Source organism: Rhineura floridana, chromosome 8, assembly GCF_030035675.1.
Source record: "Rhineura floridana isolate rRhiFlo1 chromosome 8, rRhiFlo1.hap2, whole genome shotgun sequence".
NCBI lineage: Eukaryota > Metazoa > Chordata > Lepidosauria > Squamata > Rhineuridae > Rhineura > Rhineura floridana.
Window position 1 is genome coordinate 117025506 of NC_084487.1, and position 10842 is coordinate 117036347.

Sequence of the window (10842 nt, forward strand, 5' to 3'; positions counted from 1 at the left end):
CCCTTCTCCTCCCCCTCCCTTCTCCTCCCCCTCCCTTCTCCTCCCCCTCCCTTCTCCTCCCCTGTGGTCAGTTTCACCTAACCTCAGCATGATTGCAAGGGAGTAAATCCCATTAAACTCAATAAGCATGTAAATGATCAAACTTGCACGGGATCCCATTTCTTGCCTCCTGGATTAAAAAGCAGAGAAATTCACTAATAGGCAAAAAACTCTTGTGGTTTAAGAGGGTATCTATAGCCAGCACATATTTCTATCAAAGTTTAACAAGCAGCAAAATTGGGCAGCTATAGTGAATGCACCAGGGGAGCAGGAGACCTGACTTCCTTTCTGAGATATTGTACTGCCCTACAAATTTGTCAACATGCAAATACAATTTGGGTTGGACTTTCACAGTCTAATCCACTTCCTCTGTAGCTTGGAAGAATTTGGTAGCATGTGCTTCTGAGCATATGGTGAATGGTGGCAACACCTGCCATCTCCAAAGCTGGAGAATTACATTTTTGTGTGTTTGTTGGTGTTCTTACTTTGCTTCTTTCTTGTGTTACAACTGTTTCCACTGAGAAACTAACCTAGAACATTATATTTCATTCATTATTCATCCTATCAATCTGTGTCAAACTTGTCTTTATTAATTTCAAAGCCTGTAATGGTCAGTTTCATATAATGATGAAGACAGCTTTTTGTGTTTCAAACTAGAGGTTATGTTCTATTTCTATTTTGGATGCATTAACAGTTGAATCTGAAACTGCAGCTTTGATGTAAAATGAGATTTATTATAATATGTTGCTACTTAAGCAATGACTCTAGCTGTTGGAAAAAACAAGCTTGGCTTGCCCAAGATGCCTGTGTTCAGCCTGCTATTCTCAAACTACTCCGCTTAAGGAAGGGTGGGCATTGTCAATTAAAAACTTAAGAGCACACCTAGAAATTTGCTAGAACGTATTTCACCTCCCATTGTTTTATCTTGTGCAAACTGAGATACTTCTCATGTCCACTGGAGATTACTCTGCAGAACAGTCAGTGCCATTATTCCACAATTGTTTTGGAGGGTTTTTTTAGTGTAAATTATGCAAAGTGTTACTGTACTTCACATATTCACAGAAATAGAAGAAAAAGAAAATAACTTACAGGAAACTTCACTAAAATTGCAAAGTAAATCAAACATATTTAAAGTGACTATCTGACCTATATCAACTCTTTTAATATTGTTGCTTCCTTCCTGCTAAAGCAAGATCAGCACAGCACATTTCTTGTTTCTGTTATTTGGGCTGATTGCAGGTGTTGCCAGCACTCACCATGAGGCACATGTTACCAAATTCTTCTAAGCTATACACGAAGTGGATTGGTCTATAAAAGATCAACCCAAATTGTGTTTGCATTTTGACAAATTTGTAGGACAATACAATTTCTCAAAGAGGAGGTCAGGTCTCCTGTTTCCCTGGTACATTCACTATAGCTACCCAATTTCCCTGCTTTTTAAAGTTTGATAGAAATATCTGAAAGCTATAGATATGTTCTGAGAGCCAGTGTGGTGTAGTAGTTAAGGTGTTGCACTACGACCTGGGAGACCAGGGTTCAAATCCCCACATAGCCATGAAGCTCACTGGGTGACCTTGGGCCAGTCACTGCCTCTCAGCCTCATGAAAACCCTATTCATAGGGTCGCCATAAGGCAGAATCGACTTGAAGGCAGTACACACACATAGGTATGTTCTTAAACTGTGAAGGTTTTTTGCCTATTAGTGAATTATCATTTAATAGCCACAAAGGCTGGGAGAGTCCTTTTATTATTGTCACAGAGTGGAGTTTATTACAAATGGGCAACTAAAAATGAAGCTAGATGTAGAGGAAATTTGAAGGAAAAGTGAAACTGATTAATTCCTTCCCTTCGTGGCTAACAGAATAGCTTGCATTTTGAAGGCAACCTTGTTAGTTTCGTTTAATCCATTGGTGGATTGAAATGTGGTCACCAACAGATTTTTGTGGGGGTTGAGCAAGCAATACATTCTTTGTTTTAAAACTGGTTGGGGACTATTTGGAAATACAGCTCTAAATTGTATTTGATCCATAATCAAGCTTAATTGTGCTATCTGATTCAAGCTCTAAATAGACATTGTTTGAATCTTGAACAACCCATATGGGATCTGCAATGGCTTCATTTAAAAGTCAACGGCCAGTCTTTTAGAAACTTAATGTGTGGATGTTTCAAAACTTTGTGTAAATAAACTTTCCCTGTTGGTAACAATTGTATTATGTGGAACGCTATGAAGACCTATTTAGATTAATTCAGAGCTTGGAAAAGTTACTTTTTTGAACTACAACTCCCATCAGCCCAATCCAGTGGCCATGTTGGCTGGGGCTGATGGGAGTTGTAGTTCAAAAAAGTAACTTTTCCAAGCTCTGGATTAATTTGTATGTAATATTGACAATATGATGATCAGAAGGGATGCTGTATTTGAGCTATAACATGAAAGGGTATATTACTTCGGAAGATTTCTCATTTTATCTTATTTGGTCGTTTAGGATTTTGGTGAATTTATGAGGGAAAACAGACTTGCTCCTTTTCTAGAAACCAGATACAAGAGTGATGGAAGTCTTGAGATTCCTTTGGAACGAGCAAAAGATCAACTAGAGAAATATACTCGCTACTGGCCCATGATTATCTCACAGACTACCATATTCAACATGCAAGCAGTAAGTGACCATGGATTATTTTTAGATCCCAGGCCTAAGCCATGTTTTTATTGGAAATAGACAAATCTGGTATCAGTTAGCCTTGTTTTCAAGTCAGTGTGGTTGGGAGTGCATTTCATGTTTGCCTGATGTTAATCTGTACAAAAGGTACAGTAGGGCTCCGCTTATACGGCGGGTTCCGTTCCGGACCCCCGCTGTAAAGCGGAAAACGCCGTAAAGTGGAACCCCATTGACTTTAATGGGCCGCGTTGCGTGAAAATGACGTGAAAACTGCGCAAAAGGGTAAAAAACCCCTTTAAAATGGAAAACGAAAGCCGCCGCATCAGCGGAACACCATAAAGCGGGGCCCTACTGTACTTGCAAAATGTTGCAATATCTCCGCACCCCTTAATAGAAAGAAGCAAGCCAGCCGTGCCTTTCTCCAAAATGAAGAACATCTGTTTTCACTTTTCATCTTGCAGGTAGTGCCATTGGCCAGTGTTATTGTGAAGGAAGCATTGACAGATGAAGATGTGCTGAATTGTCAGAAAACAATTTACAATTTAGTAGACATGGAAAGGAAAAATGATCCACTACCAATATCAACAGTTGGGACAAGAGGAAAAGGTCCTAAAAGGTAGAGGTGATTTTTCATTAGATTCAACTCAAATTACATTTCTGCACTACATACATCAAAGGTACTATATTAATAATAATAATTTCCTGTTAGAAGCCAAATTAGTATAGTGATTCCACTTTTCTGCCGAGGTCTGTCTACCCAGAATAGGTGTTAAGAAGAAGCCAGAAGTCTTAAAATAGAAGTGGTGATAAATTAGATACTTGAGATCTTTTTAGACTTTTTTTTTAATTGAGGAACTTGTGCAGATCAAAAACAAACCATTTTGCCTCTTTCATAGAGATGAACAGTACAGGATCATGTGGAATGAACTGGAAACCCTTGTTAGAGCGCACATAGCCAACTCAGATAAACATCAACGAGTCTTGGAGTGTCTTCTGGCTTGCAGAAGCAAACCACCTGAAGAAGAGGAACGCAAGAAACGAGGGAGGAAAAGAGAAGAAAAAGAGGACAAGTCAGAGAAAGCAGGAAAAGACTATGAACCAGAAAAATCCTGGCAGGAATCAGAAAGGTGAATTTTCTCTGTTGATGGAACTTTGTTTTAAGTTATGTATTTATACAAATGGCATGAGTTGTTATTCAAGAACCCCCTGTCAGCAGAGGAGAGCACCCAGACTGCATTCCCCTTCCCTTTTAGCTGAGGTTCATGCTAACTCCCTGAATCAATAGATGTTTGAGGAATGTCTATTCTGCAGTTTGCCTAGCAAGCATGATGTGTTAACCTCTGTCCCCAGCTGAGTGAGTGAGTGAGTGTGTGTCTACATGCACTTGAAACTGAAGGGCTAAACTAAAAAAGAAAGGTTAACTTCGCTTTAATAAAAATGATACATATTAAGTAATTAGTCATTTTCAAGAGTAATGGATCTGTAGTAATTTACTGTCCATAGTTGTAATTCAAATCTCTTACCAATATACCTTAATAAATAATTAGTGCTTTCCTGCACGTCTCCAGCATTTTTGACCCATACTGTGATTCCCTAGGTAATATCACTGTCTCACAACTTACAAAACAAAACTGTTGATGTTAGAATTTCATTGGTAATTTTTTTTTTATCTCTGAAGGTTAAAAGGTTTATTAGATCGTGAAAAAGAGGAACTGGCAGAAGCAGAAGTAATAAAAGATTCACCTGATTCTCCTGAGCCACCCAACAAAAAGCCTCTTGTTGCAGTGGATGAAATCCCAACCATAGAAAAAACGAAAGGTAGATTTAGAATAATTGCCATATAGGTTTTTTTTAAAAGCTAAAAACTGATTTGAGGCACATTATCATGTGTGGCCTAACTTTAAGTATTTTTAAAGAAAACCAGTGCTCTTGCATATGAATCCTTTATAAAGTATAAAGGTTAGAGTGACTTTCATGGTGTAAATAACTAAGGAACATGCTTGTTTGGGTGGGGGAGGAATAGAAATTGTCTTGTATGATTACATAAGTCACATTGACTTGAAGACATAAGCCTGTGTAACTCTGCTAGATAACAGCTAATGTGGCTTAATAAAATTGCATGAAAGAATCCTACATCTGGGGCCGCAGAACCCAAAATATACTTGTAGGATGTGGCAGGCTGCTTTGAGAATGTGACTTACAAACCTTCTTAAATGTCATTGTAGATAGGTAGGTCAATGTAGCAAGTACGTATGAGATGCTTCCATGTAAGAAGAAAGTCCAGAAAAATTGGCTCATGTTCTGAAGAACAGGACTAAATGTAGAAAATGGATTGTGCACATTTGTTGAGTAAAAAATACAGAGGCAGCTGCAGCTTTTAAATTATACAGCTCTTTGTTACAAAACCAGCTTCATAATAAGGTTAGGTTTTAGGGTTAATTTGTATATTGCTTCCCCCAACAAAAAGACCCAAAGCAATTTACAAGAAGAGTAAAAATACAACAATAAAAATACATGAGCATTTTAAAAACATAGTCAGAATACAAACTTCCAATCAGTGGTCCTGGCAAAATGCCAAGGAAAACAAACATCTGCCTGGCACCAAAATAGTGACAGTTGGCACCAGATGGGCTTCCTGGGGAGTGCCTTCCATTGACAGGGAGCTATTACAGAAAAGGCCTGTTCTCTTGTCACCTTCTCTAGACTTTCATCAGAGGTGGGATGAAGCAAAGGGCCTCAGGTGATGATCTCAAGGTCTGGGCAGCTTCATATCAGGAAAAGGTTGTCCTTCAGGTATAGGGTTCCCAAGCTGTATAAGGCTTTAAACATAAAAGCCAGCACTTTAATAAGGCTCAGCATATTAATAGTGTTTTTTTAAAAAAATAAAAATAAATCTACATACCCTTTCTACCAGCACAGAAAAATACACCCGCAGTTTAAATAATAACACTGATGTTGCTGGAAAGATAATTTCAGGCTTCATATCAAGATATTGTAAATACAGTCTGGCAACTGGCAGTCTGTAGGCTCATTCTGGCTCCTTAAGAAATGCTGTTCCCTTAGTTGCTTACCCGTTCCCTGTCTCCTAGGTTTCTTGCTTGGCAGGGGGAGATTGAGGCATGGCAGGGCGGAGGGAATTCTGTGGCTTACATGGTCTTCTGTGCCCCTTTTGGCTTTATGAGCCATTTCTATCTTGGCAAGACAGGATGCAGCATGAACAATAGAATCTCTACACCACCTGTTCTTCACTCTCCTCTTTCCAAATTATTTTCCACCCAGAATGGCAGAAAGGTTCAAGGCAAGGAGAGCTTACTCATGTGCCCTTTCTTCATACATAAAGCTGCCTGATACTGAGTTAAGACCAGTTACTCTGTCAAATCCAATACTGTCTTCTCTCTGTGGCAGAGCTACTCCAAGATCCATGCAGGGGTGTTTCCCAGCAGTACCACCAGAGTTCCTTTTTAACTGGAATTGTCAATCATTAAAGCATGCACTCTGCTACTTTGCCCGTTCTGCCCATTCTCTTAACCTGATGGAGCGCCTCCAGCGTCACCAATTATGCCGCCCGACAAGATCAGCCACGCAGGGCCTTCTCTCAGTCCCACCAACTAAAACAGCTAGGTTGGTGGGGACTAGAGAGAGGGCATTTTCAGTGGCGGCCCCCACTCTCTGGAACTCCCTCCCGTACGATCTTCGGCATGCCCCTTCCCTGAATGTATTCCGCAAAGCCTTGAAGACCTGGCTTTTCAGACAGGCCTTTGGGACTTCCGGGGAGGGTTAATTTTCAGGACTAATTGCCTATTATTCTGAACTGTTATCATTCCTATTTATAGTTTCCTTGTTATATTGTATTTTATGTGTATTTTATTGTGCTGCATTTACTGCAACTGATTTGTACGTCGCCTAGAGTGGCCATTGGCCAGATAGGCGACACATAAATTAAATTATTATTATTATTATTTATTATTATTATTATTATTATTATTATTATTATTATTAACTTGCCCAGCTGAGGACCAGACGAGTGGACAAGCAAAAATAACTCCCTTGTCTACATCTTTCCGACACATGTGTGCTTACACAGACATCTGAATATATAGTTCATCACCCCCCTACTAAGTGTTGCCCTTGAGACCAAAAAGATTGCCCATTTTTGCTCTAGGGTAGTGGTAGATGGCCTGGCCAGCACAAGGAAGGGCCTGCCTCCATTTCCTCTCCCCAGCTCAATGGCCCATTGCTATTACCAGTTACTGATCGTGGTGTTACATTGATAGAACTGCAATAAACAAGCTTGTTTACACAAAATATGACTTAAGAGGCAACAATTCCTTGGACAAAATATAAGAGCTGTTTCACTTTTAATTGTAAAGAATGTGTCTCTGCTATGAAATGGCATTATCATTGTTTTGTAATTTTTTTGAGAAACTTGTTCTTAAGTTGGCTTGCAGAGTGCACTATTGGAAGTCTGGAGGCTCCATTGTCCCAGTCCTATGTAATGATAGAGCTTACCTTTGGATTTTGTCTCTGAATGAAAATCTGGGTTGCTTTAAAAAAATCCTGATCTGTTAGAAATGAAGATACTTTTTATCCTGGATCCAGTGTAGAGATGGAGTTGGGTAGAAAAAGAACACAGAGGAGATGCTGTGTTCATATATCTTTAAAATCCATGTTGCTTGTGTTGTTTGAGTTTCCAATTCTTATTTCTAGGGCCAATGTCTCTGCTGTCTTTATGGAGCAACAGAATTAACACTGCAAATTCTAGGAAACATCAAGAATTTGCTGGTCGCTTGAACTCTGTCAACAACAAAGCTGAACTGTATCAACATCTTAAAGAGGAGAATGGGTTTGTATTGCTAAAGAGCGTGCTACTTGACATGGTTTTTCTTATTTGTCAATAGGTTATCTGAATATCATGTTTATAATTATATCAAAAATATAATTTTAGTATGTAACACAAAAGGGGGGGAAATAATTGATTTTCCCTCAGTTCATCTTGTCCTTCTGCAGTCAAAATGATAATTAAGGCCTTATATAAATGATTTCCTCTCTTTTTTATTATTAAAATTTACAATCAATTATAGCCCACTTTTCAAAATACATATCCTTCCAGGACAGCTTACAAGTAAAAAAGATTCATTAATAAAAGCAAAACTGAAATACAGTAATTCTTCATGATTCTTCCTGAGGGGCAATTGATGGTGCAAGTCCCTGGGGGCAGGGGACAGTGCCATGACATGTTGGTCCTTACAGTAGAAACTACTGAATGTGGAAGAAGAATATTAGTTTTCTGTTTAGCCTGCGTAACATTTGTAAGATTTAATCACACAGCATCTTGCTTATATATGTGGAAGGAAAGGGTGTGGCCGCATCCTCCCTCTGTCTCGTAAAGAAGTCATTTATATGCACTGCAACTTTTTGAAGTCAATATTCTAGGAAGACGTTCAGGATATTTCTCTTTACCAATTATGTAGGCGGGTATTGTTAACCACTTTGAGCATTCCAGGTAAAATAAGGTCTACATTTAAATTGTTAGCTGACTCTGACAGGTAGTGATAGGAGGATCACAGAGAGCAATGCTTATCTGATAAATGAAACCTCATATCTCCTGGACATGTACCTCTGCTATGGATTAATGAAACAAATTAAATGAATTCTGATCATTCCTAAAGCTCAGTGGCTTAGTAAAAGCATCATATTCATGAGTATCAGCCAACAGATGAAAGGTTCAGAGACATTGGTGGGACTTCATCGCACCCATCCTGTGTGCCAGCTTTGCTCCAAGTCTAGGGGACAAAGGACAGAATATGGAGAAACCGATTGGTTTCCAATCGCAAAGGGTGTCAGACGGGTGTATTTTATTACCCTATTTGTTTAATCTAAACTCAGAACGTATCATACGGAAAGTGGGATTGGACCAAGATGAAGAAGGTATGAAAATTGGAGGGAGAAATATCAATAATTTAAGATATGCAGACGATACCATATTACTAGCAGAAACCAGTAATGATTTGAAACAAATGAAAGTTAAAGAGGAAAGCATAAAAGCAGGACTACAGCTGAACGTCAAGAAGACTAAAGTAATGACAACAGAAGATTTATATACCTTTAAAGTTGACAATAGGACATTGAAGTTGTCAAGGATTATCTTGGCACAGTCATTAACTAAAATGGAGACAATAGTCAAGAAATCAGAAGAAGGATAGGACTGGGAGGGTAATGAGAGAACTAGAAAAGGTCCTCAAATGCACAGATGTATCACTGAGCACTACAGTCAGGATCAGTCAGACCATGGTATTCCTGATCTCTATGTATGGATGTGAAAGTTGGACAGTGAAAAAAGTGGATAAGACAAAAATCAGCTCCTTTGAAATGTGTTGGAGGAGAGCTTTGCTCATACCATGGACTGCGAAAAAGACAAATAATTGGGTGTTAGAACAAATTAAACCAGAACTGTCACTAAAAGCTAAAATGATGGAACTGAGGTTATCATACTTTGGACACATAATGAGAAGACATGATTCACTAGACAAGACAATAATGTTGGGAAAACAGAAGGGAGTAGAACAAGAGGAAGGCCAAAGAAGAGATGGATTGATTCCATAAAGGAAGCCACAGTCCTGAACTTACAAGATCTGAACAGGGTGGTTTAGAACAGATGCTATTGGAGGTAGCTGATTCATAGGGTCGGCATATGTCGTAATCGACTTGAAGTCATATAAAGACAACAAAGGAGACAATGAAGTATAAATCTTTATTAAATATATTAATCACTTTGGTTGTAAGTAGAAAAATCTAGGGGGGGGGAGCCTTATTCTCTTTAAATAATGTTGAACTAATTGCAAGAATACTCTTAAGATGAACAAACTTTTTTTTTGCTTTGTTTCAGAATGGAAACAACAGAAAATGGGAAAGCCAGCCGGCAGTGAATACAGAAACTAAGAATTTGGTCATGTTGCATAAACATTTAATGCTTGATTTGTACTTGTATCAAATTGTACAGTCTAGTTGTTTTGTTTGGGGTTTTATTTTATTCTAATTTTAGCACTTTTCTATGAAAATAAAAAATCTAAACATAATTTGCTCCAAATTGGGCTCCTACTGGGAGGAAGGTTGGGATATAAATCAAATAAATAAATAAATAAATCCCTTTTTTACTTTAGGATTAAATAAAGCAAGACTTATTTCCAACTACTTGTAAGGTCTTTACTGAAATAAATTGAAAAATGGCTTTGCTGCCTATTGGAGAAACACAGTATTTTCTACATGGGTTTTGTTTTCAGGTTTACTGTTGTCGTTTAGATACATTAAAACTTGTTAAAAGATTGTATTTTAGGAGACCAGTATATAAACAAATCCACTATTGGACATAGGAGTCTTCGGTTCCATAACAGAGCCGTGATAAACGGTCCCAGCCTATGGTCTGAAGGCACATAAGGCCAGCTCCCTGCTGAAGCTAAGCAGGGTCAGGTCTGGTCAGTGCCTGGATGGGAGACCGCTTGGGCATCATATGTAAGCCATCTTGGGTTTCAATCATGAAAAGAAAAGCAGGGTATAATTGTAATAAATAAACTCACTGGGAATGTCCTTGAGCAAGAATGGGCTCTTAATCCCATTAAAGTTGGGGCAATTGAGTGTGTTAGGAATAAATTTATTTTAGACCCCAAAAAGTTGCCTAGGGATGTCAAGAGTGGCTTAAAAGAACCTACATTTCTGTCAGAACCAATGTTGCAAAGAATTCTGGACCCTAGAGAAACACAACTCAAAGTTCAGTTTCTTCCCATGAGAAATAACACCCATAGGCGCCTCTCTGGCTGGAATAATAATATCTTGGAAAGATATTATGTATCCCAGTTGATTGTTGATAGTTTCTCTTGTCTTGCTTCATTTTTTCATACACACCCTGACATTGTAGCTAAATAGCATAACAGAACAAGTGTTCCTAAACACTTTGCTAGAATGAATCCATAGTTTTACGTCATACTGCTGACACAAGCACACTAAAGCCTCATGTTTACCTTTTCACCAAATGTCAATCTAACCCTCTTACTCGCATTTCCTCGGTTCTTATCTCATATTAAGCTGCTTAGATTGACATGTGTATGAATTATTTATCAAACTCTCGCTTTTTAGAATTATGAGAAATGTAACA

At 38.5% G+C, this 10842-nt stretch overlaps 1 protein-coding gene across 5 annotated transcripts in view; it reads left to right on the plus strand.

The window, feature by feature from the left end:
- INTS13 (integrator complex subunit 13) overlaps window positions 1–9881 on the plus strand; it is a 43559-nt gene extending 33678 nt beyond the window's left edge. For all 5 annotated transcript variants that reach the window (XM_061582204.1, XM_061582203.1, XM_061582206.1 and 2 more), the window contains 6 exons: window positions 2523–2693; window positions 3155–3309; window positions 3590–3820; window positions 4372–4511; window positions 7401–7536; window positions 9580–9881. In XM_061582204.1, coding sequence (XP_061438188.1) covers window positions 2523–2693; window positions 3155–3309; window positions 3590–3820; window positions 4372–4511; window positions 7401–7536; window positions 9580–9619 — 873 coding nt within the window. In that variant the 3' untranslated portion in view covers window positions 9620–9881. The remainder of the gene's footprint in view (window positions 1–2522; window positions 2694–3154; window positions 3310–3589; window positions 3821–4371; window positions 4512–7400; window positions 7537–9579) is intronic.
- The last annotated feature ends 961 nt before the right edge of the window (window positions 9882–10842 follow it).